Raw genomic sequence first — 20,360 nt, forward strand, 5'->3', positions numbered from 1 at the left:
TAGCTATACAGAATCATCCAAATATCCAGGGATTTAGCAATATATCCAAAAAAGGCCATGCCAATTTTTGTGTCACAGTTTTACATTTGGAACATATGATACCTATTTTACATTCATAATGTAAATCTTATTCAGATGACCTCTATTTTACTATTTATAATATAAATACCTGCAAACCTAGAAGTTACAGATAGGTTATTTCTAGAAATCATGGTTTATCACACAAAAAATCACAATAAATATTGGCTTCTGATTAAGCTCCACCTTTGGATTTCCTATTATCTTATTCAAACAAAGGAAATACATACATGCATTAAGTATAAATAAAATTCACCCAAAAACATGACTTGTATTTCAAATATTAGACCTTTGAATATTAGACTCATTAAATCATTGAGTCAATATAGAAGTTTACTTCCTGCTTCAAGATAAAACAAATTTAAGATAACACTAGCATTGGCTCTAGCAACAGCTTAAATCCTGAAGCAATGATTATTTATATTCATGTAGAATTGGTGTTTGAATCCCTTTTAATGTTAACAATATGTATATATATATATATATATACACTGAGTGGCCAAATTATTATGACCACCTCATCAATACTTCGTTGGGCCACCTTTTGCCTTCAATACTGTGGCGATTCTTCTTGGCATTGACGCCACGAGATGTTAAAAGGTGATGCAAGGAATCTGACACCATGCCTGATGAATAGCACTGCCCAGTTCTGTGAGATTTGATGGTTGTGAAACCAGCTGCCTGATGGTTCTTTTAACTTTGTCCCACAAATGCTCAATTGTATTGAGATCTGGTGATTGTGGGGGCCACCTAAGCAAGGTAAAGTCTCCCTCATGTTCTTGAAAGCACTCCTGCACAACACGAGCACCGTGGCATAGCTCATTGTCTTGTTGGAAAAAGCCATCTCCATTGGGATACGCCATCAACATGATAGGATGAACTTGATCAGCAATGATACTTAGGTATGTTGTGCTATTCAGATGTTTGTAATGATCTGGCCCTCTAGCAACTTCCGCACCAAATTATAGCTAATTTGCCTACAAACGTCAGGTGGACATAATAATCTGGCCACTCAGTGTATATTTATGTAATTTACAGTTCTTTTCAGAGAAAAATGTTAGCTATGTTTGTCTTGCCTTTTCTAAGTCAACCATAAATTGTCTAATGAATTCACTCAGAAATATTAAGAAAGAAAATTGTTTAGTTTTGCTCTGCTCAGTAAAAATAAAACAAGTAAGTTATTTCCAGGTAGCAAGCTGCGTGGCCAAAATTACAGTGCCATTTTCTGCTTCATGCTGTGCCCATTTAGCAAAACAGAATTGGTCACCGGGTTCTTAGCATTGCTTTTCAGAGATGTCATACGCACTGCAGAAGAGCTGACTAAGTAGCTGGTTGATCTCTCTGGATAGGACTTCCTCCCACAACAGAGCTGGCTATTGAAATGCCTCCTAAAGCTTTCACTGAGTAGATACAGGGCAAATGGATTGACACAAGAATTGCAAAAGCTCAGAATCCGGGCTACTAAAGTGACAATCATGTGGCCCAGGGATGGATCAATCTTGTTATAATTGAAAGATCTGTACATATAGAGGATGTGATTTGGAAACCAACAGAAGGCAAAGCAGCCCACGAAGACCAGCACAATTTTAGCCAGGCGTTTCCGAGTTTCCATCTGCAAGTACAGGGAAGAGGCCCATTGGTTAAAATGAAAGGGGAGCCAGCCACATCCAAAACTCATGATATAATAGGGGTAAGCTTATTAGCACATCAACACACCCAAAATACCAAAACTCTTTATTTTCCTCAACAATGGGATGATTTCAACAGCCTATGGTGGTCACTACACTGTTCCCACTCATAAAATTTTACAGTTTATACAAGACTAGATAATAAAATATTAAGAAATGGCTATGTCTTTATGTGAAAACTGTGATCTTTAAAAAAAAAGTCTCTTATTTTAAAATACTTTCCTCTAGCTTAAAGTTATTTTGTTCATTTTAATTATAAACTTCTTCTATCTGTATTAAATCCACTGGATTAATGAATCGTAGAATATAGTCAACCTTAGAATTTATTTTTTAAATCAGGGTATTTTGGTAAGAAAAATACATCTATTAAAATAAGGTATAACTTTTTTTAACCCTTACTGCACACACTAAAACCTCGGGATTTAATTCCAGACTCATAAATCCAAAACACCTGACATAACTGTCAATAAGTATTATTGGGTTAGTTACCTTTAAAAATAAATATATAGTTTTCTTTATTTTCATAAAATTTACATACTGGGTTTATTATTTTATAGGCAGGTTTTCAGGAATGTGATAAATAGATATAATTCAAATATTGGACATTGATCTTTTTAAATCTAAATATCATTTTCTAATATTCTAGAGTCCAAGGTTAGCTGATATTTGCCTGATTTGTTCAAATATTTACATAAGCCAACATGAAGTGAAAACAATTTATCAAAAGGTATTAGTAGTAAGCAACATGAGCTAAAACTAATGGTAGTCAACGAGAATATGCCAGAGGAGACTGGAAATGTTTAGGAATCAAACAGGTCTGGCATAGGGGATAAGTGGCAACAGCAAAGGAAGGGGCAAGTGCAGAGGAGTGTAGTTTAGAAAGCAGAACGTGGCACTCCCGGTGTTTCCCTGGGGCATCTTAGGCAACCCGGCAATATTAAGAGGGTCAATGTGAAATTTATGTTACTGAGCCGTGTCCTTCCTAGCAGGTGGAGCTTGGGTGCAAGAATTTCATGGCAATCTATACTTGGGCGGTCAAAAGCACAGGCAGGCTGTTGGCATTGAGATTACTTCTCAACAGATGTCAAGCACAATTACCCACCCTGAGTTTTAAAACCTCACTAGGGAAATTTACAAAAACAAGGCAGAACTAAGGCCAATAAGAAAAAAATGATCGTGGGGTGGGTAAGAGGAACCCAACTCTAGAAACCAGCTCCCCAGGCTCTGAATTAAAGAATTATATAAAAAGGAAAAGCACATGACCTGGACATTGTTGCTTCAATTATGCCAGATATTTAGACAATAAATCTATTAATTTATCTAACAATTGCTTTAATGCTTGGTGATTTTTTTTAAGACTTTGAAGCAGACATGGATCTCTGATGTTGATGGTCATCAATAAATAGAGGCGACCTTCCAAGCCAGAAAACTTTAGGAGACGCTGCTGTTGCTGAAGTGCCTGAAGCCCCAGCCTGTGTCTCCATCTACAGTCCTGCAAATTCTAATGATCTGCCATTCAACTTGTCTTCATTCAAATTAGGGAGCAGTCACCTAGAACCTCCCTGTGCCTTTGGAAGAAGGCCCTCGCTAGGAGTGCACAAATGCACAATTTGAAACTTTGTCCCATAAGTACAGTATTTCCATCTCTTTGTGGATTAACATAAGTTTTCCTTATATTAGGGTTCCATCTGCATATTCTTTAAGGAAGAAAGAGTATGTAAGGTACATGTTGCAATTTTTAAATTAATGTACAATCTTCATAGGAAAATATATAAAGCTGAGTTAGACCAAGTATGACTTCAACGCCAGCCTCCCTTTGATCATTCTCTTGTTCTGCTGCCCTGTGTCCAGAGCCTCCCACTGTGGCACCCTACCAACCCTCATCCCCAGCCCCAGGCTGTGTCCTACGGCCCTTTCCTGATTCATCCCTCTCCCAGACTTCCTGTCATCCTTACCTTAGCGGGCTAATGGAAGGAGACAATAACTAAATAAATGTACACTTAAACTGTGACAATTTTCTGTATTATTGTGTGGTTCTTTGCATAAACACTTGCCTGTAAAAACATTCTTCTGAGACATTACATTTTAATGGTTGCAGGCCCAGAAGGCACAGTAGCAGGACTTTAGTGGGCCTTTTCAGTGCTGGGACATGGCCACATATTAGAGGACCCCCCCCCAATGCCCTTCCAGTTCAGGCCAGTGCATGTCCCAGGGCCCTCTGTCTCAGTCATCACCCCTCCTGGTATTGAGAACCCATGAAATTGAACACAAAATAGCAGTACTGCAGCCGACCAGGGCACCCCCAACGCACACACACACACACACACACACCGAGCTTACCTGTTTTTTGGTATGTTCATTGTATTCTCCAGGAAGATTATGTGCACTTTTAATTAAGGTCTTTGCAATATGATAATAATAAACGCTAATAATAGCAAGGGGTATGAGGAAATACACCAAGAAGATGAGCACTGAATGAATCTTTGGATGTAATTCATCAGTCTGAGGGTAGGGTATGCACGCTGCGAAGCTGCCGTTATCCAAGCTATCAATGCGCACCACTTCCGAAAACACCGCTTCGGGAACAGCCAGCAGCACCGAGACCACCCAGATACCCACGGCCTTCACACAGGTCCACAGCACCGCCCCTGACGTCTGGATGTCCATGGGGTTTACAATGGCTTTGTACCTGGGAAGACAACATGCCACAAATTACTCTTAAGAAAGGAAGTGAAAAAGGAGGGAGGGGGGTAGGGAGGAAAAAGAAATCTTACCTGCTAAGAGAGAGATGCCAAACTCCATTATGCCCTAGCTGTTTTGCACTGAGATCCCTGGCATCTCTGTCTGCTTATTCTACTGCTTATTAGCACCGAAGACAAGAAGACAGAGAAAAACATCTGAAATTTTTATTTCCCAAATTGCAGTAATTTGCTTACTGCTTTCACAAGTTTTTTTCTAAATCTACACAATAAGTGTCATTATTTATTGAATGCTTTTAATTAAATACTGTTATTTTTGAAAAATCTATTGCTACTATAATTGCTATAATATGCAGTAACCATAAAATGCCCACAAAATATTTATTAAACTCTACCTTGATACACTTCTTTAGCTTATAAACCTGAGTCGCCCACTTATTTTCTGAGGATACTTGAGGCCTGGTGCACGACATTGTGCACTGCGGGGGGCGGGGGAGGCCTCAGTCCAGCCTGCACCCTCTCACAGTTCGGGACCCCTCGGGGGATGTCCGGCTGCCTCAGGGGATGTCCGCCTAAGCTGGCAGTAGGACATCCCCCGAGGCATCCTTAGCGCTGCCACGGAGTTGGGAGAGGCTCCCACCACCGCCGCTGAGCTTGCCAGCCAAAAGCCCGGCTTCTGGCTGAGCGATGCGCCTCCTGTGGGAGTGGATTGACCACCAGGGGGCAGCTCTTGCGTTGAGTATCTGCCCCCTGGTGGTCAGTGCACATCATAGTGACCAGTCGTACCACCGTTCAGTCAATTTGCATATTAGCCTTTTATTATATAGGATCAGTAAATCTTAGAGACTAATTTAAATGGGGATTTTTTTTCCATCATCCAGTTATAAGGACTGAGAGAAATGGAATAATATTCTATCTTTCAAGTTTATTTAATATGGAGACCTCATGAAGTCCTCTCTCATCCCACCTGCCACCATCATAGTGGTAAAAGGTCCACTCCAGGACATAAAGGCTTCAGCAATCCAAACCCTCTGCAGCTAACTTAGCACATTAGGGCAATAATAATGCAAACAAACCAAAATTGTATGTAAACCTCAAATTATTTATATTTGTCTTTGAAGATATGTTAGGTTAGAGTATACCTACATGGTTAATAAGATACAGATAAAAGTGATTTTGGTCAAACAAATCTGCAGTGTTATTGTATCTCTGATAACCACTGGAAAATCACTTAAGGTCTTTTCCTTTCCTCTATGGAGTGGGGATAAAAACATCTCCCTCAAAATTTTATGATTAGAAAAAAAATGTATAGAGTACCTGGCAATTAGCAGATATTAACCATGTGATGACCCTGTGCCTTTTTCTTATTTACATTTGATTTAGTCTGATGTTCTAAAAATTCAAAATACTTCAAGCTGGATAACAACCATTTAAGGCTTCCTTCAGGTTCTGTGAGGATGCTTTCTATTTCCCCCAGGAGAGGAAGAGCACCCTCAGCCTCAACCCACTCTGAGGACGCCTCTTTCTCCTTTGGGGCTTGAATCCGAGTGTCATCCCCAGACCCTCAATAGAAAGAAGCTCATTTGCATTTTGATCTGGAGGATCTTCCCATGTGAAATAGGAAGCATAGAAGTTAAAGTAGAACAACAGCAAAGGGCCTCAACACCAAATTAAGTAAAATAGCATGAGTCATGCATTTTGCCCACACTTCACACATAGCATCTTGATTACTATTCTGTTTACTTGTACATTCTTCTTAAGAAACTTAATTACAATCAGTAACTAGAATGAGCTATTTTTTCTGCTGTTTAAATTTTTTATCAGATTGATAACATTCAAAGAGGTTTATTTGCTTGTTTTTAAACTCAGAGAGTGCTAAGAGTACTATAAAGAAAAAGAAGTCCCTTGTAACAAACATCTCAGACCTGGCTCCTATGTTAAAACAAATTTCACATCATTCCATGTATATTTGAAATATAATTCTGCCACTGTCTCCTGGATCAAATATTATAGATATTAGCTCTTGATATCCCATTGTGGTAATTTAAGATTTTCTCCCTGCAACCTCTATTTCCCCCATTTCCAGCTTCCTGATTTAGTAAGTTATATTGTTTATACTAGTAAAATGGTCAATAGATTATTATGACTAAACAAATATCACTCACTGCCTAGTTAAGTAGTATATTATGACATTCTCTTTCTTATATGCATGTCTGATTTTCCTAGAGTTGCTACTTAATAATTTTTTTCATTTGTATGATTTTCCATTAACCTGAATTTAATCCTTTTCTAAATGCCATTTCATCAACTTCCTGGAGTCCCGGTGATTGAATCTCAATTATTCGTCTTTCTTAATTTTTTACTCTATCAAACTCATCTCTATCTTCTTTGGGGTTTTATTTTCTAAGCTATATTATTAGCTTTGGCTTACTTCCTTTCTTCTAGATTGTTTATTATATTTTTAATTTTTTAATTTTTATTGTTGAAAGTATTACATATGTCTCCTTTTTTTTCTCCCATTGACCCCTTATAGCCCAAATTCTAGAAGTTCTTTCTAGTCTTCCCGTTATTATATGGCTATGGAAATAATATAGAAAATGTTTCATTTTCTTTTCCTTCTAGAATAGTTTCAAGTTTGTTTTGTTGTTATTTGGTTTCTTTATTCTAGAACCATTCCTGAAAAGTTAAATATTTATTGCCTGACATTTCATATTTAAGATCAAAGTAAGAAAAGTCTGATTAAAATTCTTTTGTACGTGGAACAATAGGGAAAGACAGAAATATGGGGGGGAGGCGGGTGCTGTTGATCACTACAAATAGACTAGTTAACTAGACTTTCTTTTTAGATTGTTAGAAAGAATAAAGAATATTCTGAATTTTCCTTTATATGGTTTTTTTGTTGTTATTGTTAATCCTCACCCCTCACCCTAGGATATTTTCCATTGATATTTAGGGAGAGTGGAAGAGAGAGGAAACATAGATGTGATAGAAACACATGATTTTAAAAGAGAGGAGTCTGCAACTGAGGTATGTGTCCTTGACCAGAATTGAACCCAGGGCCCTTCTGTCCGCAGGCCAACACTCTATCCACTGAGCCAAAACAGGTAGCGCTTTCATGATAAAAGGGAGGAAAAGGTCACTTCCCTACTCTCACCTCTACCCCGTAGCAAAGCACATTTGCTGAAGCACTACAATCATTAAGGATGATGGGAAAGTTCAAATAGGAATAAAAGTATTGACTCTCCCTTCCTGATAAGATTGTCATGGTAAAGCTAGCAACACATCCAGAGTTTTTGGTGGAGAAGGAGTACCTAGTGGGAGTCAGGACACACGTTTTCAATAGGATGATTCTTAGCCACCTCCTGCAGGAAAGGGAAAATAGATCCCATGGATCTTCTACTAAATGATACACATTTGATCAAAAAGGATATTGCCCTCGCTGGTTTGCTCAGTGGTTAGAACTTCAACCTGTGGGCTGAAGTTTCCCAGGTATAATTCTGGTCAAGGGCCCATCAGGTTGTGTTTGAGAGGCAACCAGTCATGGTGTCTCTCTCACATTTATGTTTTTGATGTTTTTCTCTCTGTGTCTCCCCCCCCCCCACGCTCCATTCTCTCTCTAATAATAATAAAAAAATCAATAGAAAAAATACCTCAGGTGAGGATTAACAACAACAAAAAAGAATATTCCAAATTTTATAAAGCCAGAAATTATAGTTGAAAACACAGATTACTGAAGGGTCATTATTACTACTAAACCAGAGCTTATAACTGTCAAATAATGTTATACACTAACCAATACTTTATGTGCATTTTTTAAAGTAAAAACACATAGTGCAAATTAATATGAACATATTTAATCACACTTCCTGTAAATATTTATGAAAATGTAGGAATGAAATAGTCCCTCAGTATTCTCTCTGATTGAATTTAGTAGCATAATAGTATGCATAAAATGTACATGTGTTTTTTCATGAAGATAGTCTTAGAAAGATATCTTTAACTGAAAACTGGAAACTAATCAATCAAAATTCATATAAAGATGACATAATCATCATTCACATATTAAATATCAGTAAATATATATGCTTCTTTATCGATGCCTGTTTTGAAAATTGCTTATTATATTTGTATACATTCTTAATTGAATCTAAAGAGGTAATTAAATTAAATCATATTACACAATATATAATGAAAATTAGATCATTTTAGCTCATATACTAGTAAAGTTACAAAGACATCTAAAAATCTCCATCTATAAATGTCTGCAAAGCTTTCTAGTTATACCACCCATAGTTTCTTTTTTTATACCAAACTTATTTATCAGAGACTAACAAAGTCCAAGGTGAACTATCTGACAAGTAGAGGATTTCATGGAAGCAAAAGAAAGAATTTCAAAAAGGACCAGCCAGCGTGGCTTAGTGGTTGAGTGCTGACCTATGAAGCAAGAGGTCACCGTTAGATTTCCAGTCAGGGCATGCCCAGGTTGTGGGCTTGATCCCCCATGGCAGGGCGTGCAGGAGGCAGCTGATCAATGATTCTTTCTTCTTATTGATGTTTGTATCTCTCTCCCTCTCCCTTCCTCTCTGAAATAAATAAAAATATATTTTTTTAAAAAAAGACTTTCAAAAAGCAGTGTAGGCCTCTGTGTCAAATACTCTAAAAGTAGACAAAAATCTTCTTGAAACCAGAGCCTGTATCCTGCTCTCTGCTGTTATCTGTAATGTGTAACACAGTGTCTGACCCATAGTAGATTCTCAATGAATCTTTACTGAACTTATGTAGAAACAGGGCAACAAGGAGATGATTTTATTAAGAGCAGTTTTGGTAGAGTGGGGTGGTAGTTGCTGGCTATTAGGTTGCTGTGAGTATGGAAGTGAGAAATGGGAACAGTCTAGTCTACTGATGCCCAAGCTGTATCAATCTCCAGAACCACCAAGAGCACTGAAAATAGAGCATTACTACATTTCCTCCCAGACTTACTAGTGAAGCAATGCAGTGTAGTAACATTCATCCCAGGTAAAAACTGTTGTTTAAATTTTAACCCTGCTATCCTGCCTTCTATACACACTTCCTTGCTTTAACAATAGGGTGTTTACCTCAGTTTCCAGATTGAGACCTGGAAACTCACATAAATCACCCCATTGTGTTGCCAGCCCACATCACAGAGGTTATTCTTCTGTGCCTGAGAACCAGAACCACAAAAGACTGCTTCCCATTGACTCAGTGGCTCCAGGAACTGAGACTGCAGGGATGACCTTTAGAGATTATTAACTTTGGTCAATTCTGCTTCTGTCCAATCTGCTTTCACAAGATAGCCCCACATTCCAACGTCTAGCAGGATGTGGTTTTTACCTTTATAAGCTCACTACTGTAGTCACTCGGGGCTACGAGATTTGGAGAGCTAATGCCCCCTTGTAGCCACCGGCTTTTGAATAAATGATTCCTTAATTTGACTTCTTGGGGCGTCCTTTGTGCGATTCATGGGGTACATTACAACATTAGCACAGAGTCTCTAGCCTGCAAATGGAGAAATTCTGCATTTTATAAGATTTTCAAGTGATTCTCACTATAAACCAAGTTTAGAAACCACCTCTCCGGAAGACTGACTGTGGCAGTGAGCATCTCTCCACAGGCTCCCTGTAATGCATACACATTCAGCATCTGTGAGGAGCAGAAACCCAGCAGAAGTTCAGTGTTTGAGAATTAGATGCCTTCATAGTGTGTCATATCATGTTTTAAGAGTATTGATAACTTTTAGCAATAATACCTATTCTGAACGAAATTACTAAATTTATGATTTAAAAATATCTAAAGCATATTTGTACAATAGAATGGCTAAAATTATAAATAACATATTAAAAATAATGTAATATATGGATGTCACTTAGGAAAAGATGAGAAATACCTTTCTCATTACAGAGAGGTCAGCGATTCTAATTGTTCTTTACCAGGGGGAAAAATCACTTTGTTCTTAATTCGTTAAAATGTGTGACTTAAATGACACAAATGTTTGATAAGAAAGAGAATGATAATGACAACTTATGTTGATGAAGGCAATGATTGGAACTAGCCAGTCTATGATTATAAAGGAATTGAGGAAAGGCTATAGATGCTGAAGAGATTATCATCATTAATTGTACAAGAGAACCATTTTGCTCTCCACTTCAGTGCCTATTTTCTGATAATTAACTGCATGTGTGAATAAATACTGATTTGAATTAGTGAGTCATTTGTCGTCTTGACTCATAGGTGACATGGAAGTAGTTACACAGCAACCCACAGCTTAAAAATGCCTTCACATTATTTCCCTTGCTAAAATAGTCCTGTGCTGCTAAACAGATTAGTGAGCTCATTTTACAGAAAAGCTTATCAAGACTAAGGGATTACATGATGCTTAAATGATTACAGAGCCAGAAGCATAAAACTCGGAATTCACTCACATGTTGTGATTATAGATTTGATATCTTTTCAACTATAGCATATTACAGAGAATACAACTGAAGCATTAAATGCTTTATCTACCAATTTTTAGACATTTCATCTGCTATCTTCATAAAGTCAATGGTATTTTTAACTGCAAAGACTTAACTTATATCTGTAAGTATGCTTTCTTAATGGATCATGTTTATAGTAGAGAAACTAAGCCTCAACAGTATCAGCAAGTAGTTTCATATTCTTTTATTCATCTCTTAAAACTGCATTTTCATAGATTCTATATATATGTTTATAAACATTTGTAGGTTGTACTTTCATAATCTAAATCTGGTTCCAAATGAGATGGTAAACGTTTCATTCTCTCTTAAAATGTGGTTCTTTTTCAAAAATCAATTTGAAGTCAACCACATTTAATAAAATTTTAATTTTTTAAATATTCCCTCCAAAATTTCACAAATAGTAAGTGTGATGTAGGAGGTCTACATTGAAAGTTTCAAAAGATTCTTAATGAAAATCTGGACAAGAAAAAAAATTAAAACTCAAGGGAGTCAAGGGAAGAGCTAGGGAGAAGTGAAGGCTTAGTGTTTATTTCTCCTCCCCATGAGACCAGGAGTAACTGGAAATAGAAGATACTACCAAGAGCCTTAATAAATCAGTAGTGTTCATAAGGAGTTGCGTATGGACTAATAACATTAAATATTTTATATCAATAATTAAAACAATAAGTTAAGATAGCTCATTAAGTTAGAAGCAAGCAGAATTAAGTTGGATCATCACTTTGGAGCATAAAAATGAAAATAACCTTGATCATATGGAAACAAATGATAATAAAGAAACAAAGAACAACAAACAATAAAAAATAAATGGAAGTTGCCCTAGCCAGTTTGGCTCAGTGGATAGAGGGTTGGCCCATGGACTAAAGGGTCCTGGTTTTGATTCCAGTCAAGGGTAAGTACCTTGTTTGCAGGTTCCCTGGCCCTAGTTGGGGTGTGTGCAGGAGGCAACCAATCAATGTGTCTCTCTCACATCAATGTTTCTCGCTGTCTCTCCCTCTCCCTTCCACTCTCTCTAAAAATCAGTGGAAAATTATTCTCTGGGTGAGGATTAACAACAATTAAAAATAAATTAAAAATAAAAGGATGTCTAATGAAGACATGGGTCCTTTGGTACAGAAAATTAATAAACTTTGGAAATACCAGATTGTCAGTGAATTGGGGATGTGGGTCAGGTTCTCCAAAGAGCTGAAAGTAATCTGGTTACATACACTATGATCTACAACCTACACAAGACCTTGGAAATTGGTGAGTCCTCCTAAGAAATCTGCATTTGAAAGGACCAAGGTAAGTTATTTTGGGTTTTGAAAAACACCAATAGGAACTGTACTGCCGGTGACAACTAACAAGAAGGAAAATGTTGAACTTGACTGTCTGACTTTATGGCTCAGCCAGAACAGATGTCAAATGCATTACTACCAGCAAAAGACTGAGAGGGACATCTTAGAGGGTCATTTTTCCCACTGAGAAGTGTACAAATAGAGCCAGCATAAGTTATTAAGTGAGAGACTTGTCTGAAATGTGGTGGCAAGCCCTGGAGCACTGGGCTGAGCATATGGTTGCCTCACCAGTTATCAGTGTCCCTTGTTCTCTTTGCGTCACTGTTTGCTCAATACTCAGAGAGGAGGTAACAGGGTCCCATCTTAGGACCCTTAGCTCAACAGTTGAAGACATTATTTTTATTTTGCAAATAAATAAAATACTTATTTGTGGGCATGTCTTTAGTGCCATTTTATCATTTTCTCCAACTTAAACATTTGGACATAATAGAGTCAGAACAAGCACCCTGATGCCATAAGCCCCAGGCTGGTGCATTCTCTCTGTATTTATATAGTGTGTCCCAAAGGTTTTCGATCAAGGTGGATGAATAATCTTTAAAACCTAGATAGCAATATATAAATAATATCAATAGTGTGTTATAAGGACTATACAGCACCTAATTTAATGTGTGAATTAGAAGGGAAAAGAAAATAAGCTAGAAGTATTTGAGACTAATGAATAAAATATATCTGATTATTGGAGGCAAAAATAACAGCTTATATCTAATGAGAAACCATATAAATTCAAATTAACTAATAAATTAAGTGCAGATTACAATTCATCCTGTTTCTATGGTCATGCAAAAACAACAACTGGGCACTTGTTGTGCAAAACAAATTTTCCTTTTGAATTGGCAGCTAGAAAGCTCTCAGACAAATGTACCGTAGGACTCACATTGCGTGAAAGTATGGATCACTTTCTGTTTTTCAACTTTCATTTCCCTATACGTGGTTTTCCTCCCTTTTTTATACTCATTGTACTATAGTTGTACCTTTATCTTTTAGATGCCTTAACTTCTTTTGAAACAAGTTGAAAATAAGTAAGTTATCATGATACCCTTGTAATTACCTAGTTATTAATAACAGGAAAAGAGCAAAGGGAAATAACCCTCTCCCACCATTGAGACAGGGAAGGCATGTTCCCTGCAAAACACTGGGGGAAAGGAGGGGACTGGATAAAGGAAAGATAGCTGCCTGTCCAGTAAAGTTTGGATGACTAGGGAAGCTGAGGTCTGTCAGTCACACCTGCGAGCAGAGGTCATTGGCCAGATGGGCATGGCCACTGCAAGTCCATGAAGATCTGGGATACACCCCTACACAAAGGAGGCCTCTTTCTTAGTGCCCCTTGTGTATTGCGCTTGACTCCTGGTTTGTGAGGCTCTTTTGCTCCTGCTCCCTTGCATTGTGTGTGGACCCAGCTCCAATATGGAAAGGAAACAACAGTTTTGCTGTTAGCTTTACTGAAACTCGAGCTACATTTCTATGACTGGACTAAGGGAAATGAGGTATAATTCCCTGAAAATAAAGCTTTCTACCATATCTCATTCTCCCATGGGGCCTCTGGAAATGCTTCTTACAGTGGTACTCCAAGAACCCACCTCCCACTAGCAACGGGAGAAGAGGAGGCACTTTTTTCTCTGATAACAATCACTTTGGAAACTTGGGTTATTGGTAGGTGAGTGTGGATTACTGCCTTAGGTATGTATGGTCAGCCCAAACTTCTCAAAAGAGCTTTAGAAGCACACTCTGAGCCAATCTCAGCATACTGCCCCAGGCTATGCACCAAAAAACAAAACAAAAGCCAGCTATTCAGTCAACACCTGAGCTTCTGTGAGGAGCTTTGGTGAGAAACCAGCAAACAGATAAAGGCACTCCCTTTCACCACTGGACAAAGACTGATAAGCTTCCCAAGGCCTCCGGAATGTTAGACAGAGGGCCCACGTTTGATCTGTTTCAACATTATAACAAATAATTATAGGAAAGGAAATATATGTTTGCACTGATATAAATGCAAATAATGTTAATGACTCAAGGGTTCATACCTAAGAGCATGAGTTCAGTTATGGAATTAAATATGTTTATCCTAACTATCAAACAAAGGCTTGAAATAATACATTAGCACTTTAGTCTGATTAGATGCAACATTATTTTTGTATTCAATCCAACATTGGTTATAGAGTATCAGAAAAACAACATAACCTGATAGATTAAATTAATATTAATTTCATTTTTATTGTCTTATAGAATTTTAGAATTAAATTTATAAATGAATTTTAGTTAACATTTATATTAAAAAACAGCATAAGAAATTTGTTTCTAGTTTTACATTTGTAAGTACACAAAATAATAAAGTTTATACTTTAGAACTAGAAGTCTGTAGGAATTTTTTTGCTATAAAGGAAAAAGGAGAACTCATTCTTAAAAGTTACTTCCATTTTAAATATGGGATTTTGGAGGCCAAAATGTCTTTAAGAGTTCAAGAAAGATATCCCGAGTTTAGAATACAGCTACTGTAAGAGGTCGTGAAGAAGATTTCTGTCATGTCAATCACAAGCAAAGTGTGGCTTATGGGGTTCCCCCTACCTAGTAACATAGCACACAAGTCTCAACAGTGGGAGAGGGGAGAAAGTGTGTGTGTGTGTGTGTGTGTGTGTGTGTGTGTGTGTGTGTGTAAAAATGACACAATGCAGAATATGCAAATACTTTTAATTAGCTATTTAATGCAAGCAAGCAAAAGAAGTATATTTTTTATATACTAACAAAAAATTCTTCAACATAAAAGTTAAAAGTAAACTGGTAACACCACTATCACCATTTCAGATTATGCACAGCCTTTCCTCCCCTTCTGGTTATGCAGTGTCTCTGAGGAACATTCCAGTGGGCACAACAATCTTTCCTAAGGATGAATCAGCTGAAACTCCTCAAAAGAATTTGGGAAGTCAAAGATTAATAACCAGAACTACCACACAGTGTTATCCATACCACCCACATCAAACAAGGTGATTTAGGCCTCAAAGTAGATTCATAAATATTTATTTTTTATTTCAGTCTCTGCTATTTGGTGATACTGTCATCAATGACATATAATTAACTTTCCACTTCATATTGGGATATGCTTGCTAAAATCTAATTATCTGTCTGTTTTTTTTTCTCCTTTTATTTAAGCCATCTCATGAGGATAAAATATTTAGTTTGGTTTAGCAAACAACTGCATTTGTTGTTTAAAAACTCTAATAATGGCTTTTTTAAAGTGTTCCTATTGCTGCAATTACTACTTAATTTTGAATTCAGGGTGTGTTTTTGTATTTGGCAGTTACATTTATTATATTTTTTTCCATTCTATTGAATCTAATGAATAAGTTTTGGCATTTTTTTAAATCTTGGTGCTATGTTTTAAATGTAATTTTTTAGTCTGTCATTAAATAGAAAAAAAATTAGTAATTTCTTATTCCTGAAGGAAATGTAGTAATGTGCTTAATAGTGAAGACTGCAGGCTTTGAACTGGTTTCAAATACTAGCTTCACTGTGAGATCGGGAAGATGTTGCTTATTTTCAAGCCTTTATTTTCCTTACTTTAAAATGGTAATGATGATAGTACCCACTTCATGGTATTGTGAGGATAACACACTCACACAAAAACACTTAGCACAGTGCTGTGTGCAATTCATCTTATTCTTATTTCCAAATCCACAAGAAATTAAAAATGTTTGGAGAGATAAAGTATGAAGAGATCAGGTACAAATCAACACCTACATTACTATGTTCTGGAGGAACAACAGACGTGCACACAACATAAAACAAAACACTTCCAAGCCATTCGCGTGACTTTTTGGAATGTAGCGTGCGATTTCACCACCAGTGATTTCAGTCCCTCAATTTATATTTCCAAAACACTCTGAGAGGCAAGAGTAGCTTCTGGACGCAGGAGAAGAGACAACCCACTTTTCTTTATCATTATTATTAAAGGATCCATGCTTTTCTCACAGAGTACATGATTCACATAACAAACTGAAAGTCAATAAATGTGTGAGGAATAGCATTTTCTCTGACCTTTGTCAGGGCCAATTTATCTGCGTGTCTTCATGACAAGAGAGAAAAATGGTGTGAAATAAATTTAAGCCCTTGATCTTGTTCCAAATATTACCTTTAAAAATGAAGGCATAATGATCGTAATTTTAACTATTGCAATAATAATTGTTAAGTTTTATCTCCATCCTTACCTAGTATTTCTTCAAATTTTCTATTTAAAATGGGTTCCCTAAAGAATGGTAGTTAAAATAAAAAGTCACATTTTAATTATGGAATCCAAAGAAAACTCCAAAAAAAAAAAGATAATAGAAATCATGTCAATCAAAATGAGATGGATAATTTATCCGAAGGCACATATCTTCATAGAAATATGGTTTTAGAGAAAATATTACACAAATCAAAAAGCCAACCAAAAGTATTCAGTTTAAAAAGACAATAGCTCTCAAATCGCCACTGAATATTTTCTTCCTTTAATTGACATTAGCTCCTAAAACCAAAGTAATGTAAGGGTATTATTGCAAATACCAGAAAATTTAGATGCATTTACTTTTCATTAGTAGCCTAATATGTAAATTAAAGAGGAGGATGAACACCACCTTAATCATCAGAGTTAAATAGTTTATCTAAATAGCTTAAGTCAACACTCCATCCCCAAGGGAATTGGACTATAGTTTCATGCAAAGATGCCCACTTGAACATCACTCCACATTTGGACATGCCCAGTTTTGCCCCCACTCCCATCCAGCTCATCCCTTCTGTATAAATGCCCAAAAGCATGGTTATAGAGAACCTCCAGTAGCAGCACTGGACCCAGGTCCAGCAGGCCTGGGTTCTCCTCCCAGCTCTGCCCAGGAAATTACTATACATTCCTTGTGCCTCAACATCCTTACCTGGAAAATGGTCCAGTTGGACTAGTTGATCTGCAAGGTAGAGTAATGGACACTTCCCACCCTTAAAATATGTGAAAAGCAGATTTGATGCCAAAGATATATTTTTACAATACTGTTTTAAAATACAAGTATTTGGTACCTGCCTGTTCATGAAAACACAAACATATCATTTGACTAGAGGTATTAAAACAAACAAAATGTTAGTCATCTGTCAGAAGAACAGTTACTATTCTAGTTGTTTGTGCTTCAAGTAAATAGTATAATTTAGTTGTTAAGTGTAAATGATGTTTCTCCTTATTTGGAAAAAAGTCAAAATCAAGCATTTCCCTAATATTAAGGAAGACATTCTTACTAATCAGGTTGTTAAGCTACCAAATAAGAAAACTGCACGTCTAAGTTTTTAAGCACACAGAGAAAACCTATACAAGATAGCTACATTGGCCCAGCCAGTGTGGCTCAGTAGTTGAGCATGGACCCATGAACCAAGAGGTCACTGGTTTGATTCCTGATCAGGGCACATGCCCAAGTTTGGGTTTCAGCTGGGTCCCCAGTGGGGGCATGCATGAGGCAGCCAATTGATGTTTCTCTCTCTCTATCCCTCTCCATTCCTCTCTCTCTAAAAACCAATAAAACCATAGTAAAGCCATAGTTGCTGAAAAACTTGTAAGGTTAAAAAACAATAGGGAGCTACACTATTGCCCATGTATTCTATAGCTGTTCTGTGAAATAGAATAAAAACTCCCAAAGTGTGTGGAAGGGAAGAGGAAGACTAGGATATGCAATTTTAAAGCTACTTTCAAACTAATGCAATTTTAGTTCTTTTAAAAGTAATACTTTTCCTATTTTTTCAAGCTTCACATCTCAGTCGTCTTTACCTTCTTTTACTCTAATTCCCAGATACACACTCTCCCTCTCCTCCTCCCAGCCTTTCCTTTCTGCCCCACTCTCTCCTTCCCGGGTGCACTCCCCGCCCTCCTCCACCACTTTTTAGGCCGCCCCACGGATACCTGTTCCCTTACCTGTCGGCGCTGAGGGCGGTGAGCGTGAACACGGACACCCCCACGGAGGTGAGCTGGATGACTGGGATCAGTTTGCAGCCCACCTTCCCGAACATCCACTCGTCAAAGAAGTAGCGCGAGGCATCCACCGGGACGCAGGTGAGCAGCAGCAGCACGTCCCCGGCGACCAGGTTGGAGATGAAGATGTTGGGGGCGCTCCTCATGGCGCTGTTGGTGATGAAGATCTTCACCAGCACGATGTTGCCCAGCAAGCCCACCGTGATGATGAACAGGTAGAGGGACGGGATCACGCAGCGGATCACCAGCTCCGCGGTGGTCCCCGGGGAGGCGGGCAGGAAATCCCCGTCCAACAACCCGGGAAAGAACCCGCTCTGATTCTGGCCGGCGGGCTGGGAGAGGTTGCAAAGAGACTTGGGGGGCATGGTCTTCTTTGCAGGTGCGCGCGCTGGAGTCTTCGTGCGCGCAGGTGCCCTGAAAAGTGGATTTCCGTGACAAGTTTACTGCCTGTGGGGAACGCGTCACACTGCGCGTCCCGGAGGGGACGGGCGTGTGAGAAATCTGTCCACACGTTCCTGCGCTTCTAGAAGAGGCACATTGGCTCCGAATTTAAAAAAAAAAAATGCAAAGCAATTTGCGTCTTTGTTTCAGTCTCCACGGGAGAAAGGCTCTTTAGTGAACAGAGATGCGTCCCTCTGGGATTACTAAAAGTACCTGCCTGCGGGGTCTGTGGGAGGGGCGGAAGTCATCCTGTCGCTGTCCAGCGAACCGCGGCTGAATCACTGGGAACTAGCGTGGGGCGGCTGGTACTCTGCTCACCCCACGGCTTCGCTCCTGTTTTCGCAGCTCCTGTTGCATTGTGTGGGATTGGAGGGGATCTGGGAGCTCTCTGTCTCACAGTGTGTCCCTACACCCATCCATCAATACCAGCCTCGGAGCTGGAGGAGCCCCAGCCAGAAGTTTGTGAACCTCTAAGGATTTGGGAGGCTGGCAAGTGTCTGATGCTGTAACAATGAATTTAGAGAAGAGAGTGAGTGACAAAGGATGAAGTAAATGAATGGAATTCTCTCCCCACTTTTTCTTTTTTTTTCAATCTTTAATTTCTTTATTGATTAAGGTATTACATATGTGACCTCATTCTCCCCATAACCCCCCCCACCCACCCCCCACACACACACCCACTCATGCCCTCACCCCCCTGGTGTCTGTGTCCATTGGTTGGGCTTATATGCATGCATACAAGTCCTTTGGTTGATCTCTCCCCCTTACCCCCACCCTCTTCTACTTTCCCTCAGGTTTGACAGTCTTATCGCTGCTTCTCTGTCTCTGGATCTATCCCTGTTCATCAGCCTATGTTGTTCACTATATTCCACAAATGAGTGAGATCATGTGGTATGTATCTTTCTCTGACTGGCTTATTTCACTTAGCATAATGCTCTCCAGTTCCATCCATGCTGTTGCAAATGGTAAGAACTCCTTCTTTTTTTTACCACAGCGTAGTAATCCATTGTGTATATGTACCACAGTTTTCTAATCCACTTATCTGCTGATGGGCACTTAGGCTGTTTCCAAATCTTAGCTATGGTGAATTGTGCTGCTATGAACATATGGGTGCATATATCCTTTCTGATTGGTGTTTCTAGCTTCTTGGGATATATTCCTAGAAGTGGGATCACTGGGTCAAATGGGAGTTCCATTTTTAGTTTTTTGAGGAAACTCCATACTGTTCTCCACAGTGGCTGTACCAGTCTGCATACCCACCAGCAGTGCAAAAGGGTTCCTTTTTCTCCACATCCTCTCCAACACTTGTTGTTTGTTGATTTGTTAATGATAGCCAGTCTGACAGGTGTGAGATGATACCTCATTGTTGTTTTGATTTGCATCTCTCGGATGATTAGTGACTTTGAGCATGTTTTCATATGTCTCTTGGCTTTCTGAATGTCCTCTTTTGAAAGGTGTCTATTTAGGTCCTTTGCCCATTTTTTGATTGGATTGTTTATCTTCCTTTTATTAAGTTGTATGAGTTCCCTGTAAATGCTGGAGATTAAACCCTTATCAGTGATAACATTAGCAAATATGTTCTCCCATGCAGTGGGCTTTCTTGTTGTTTTGTTGACGGTTTCCTTTGCTGTGCAAAAGCTTTTTATTTTGAT

The 20,360-nt window shown here is 38.4% G+C and overlaps 1 protein-coding gene across 1 annotated transcript; it reads right to left on the bottom strand.

The window, feature by feature from the left end:
• Positions 1–819: 819 nt before the first annotated feature.
• On the bottom strand, positions 820–18,770 carry NMBR (neuromedin B receptor). The gene is made up of 3 exons (XM_059699604.1): positions 18,211–18,770; positions 4,107–4,455; positions 820–1,690 (listed from the first exon to the last, which is right to left on the bottom strand). The coding sequence occupies exons 1-3, from the start codon at positions 18,630–18,632 to the stop codon at positions 1,289–1,291; spliced, it is 1,173 nt and encodes a 390-aa protein (XP_059555587.1). The 5' UTR covers positions 18,633–18,770; the 3' UTR covers positions 820–1,288.
• Between the last annotated feature and the right edge of the window lie 1,590 nt (positions 18,771–20,360).

Source organism: Myotis daubentonii, chromosome 6 (assembly GCF_963259705.1).
Source record: "Myotis daubentonii chromosome 6, mMyoDau2.1, whole genome shotgun sequence".
NCBI lineage: Eukaryota > Metazoa > Chordata > Mammalia > Chiroptera > Vespertilionidae > Myotis > Myotis daubentonii.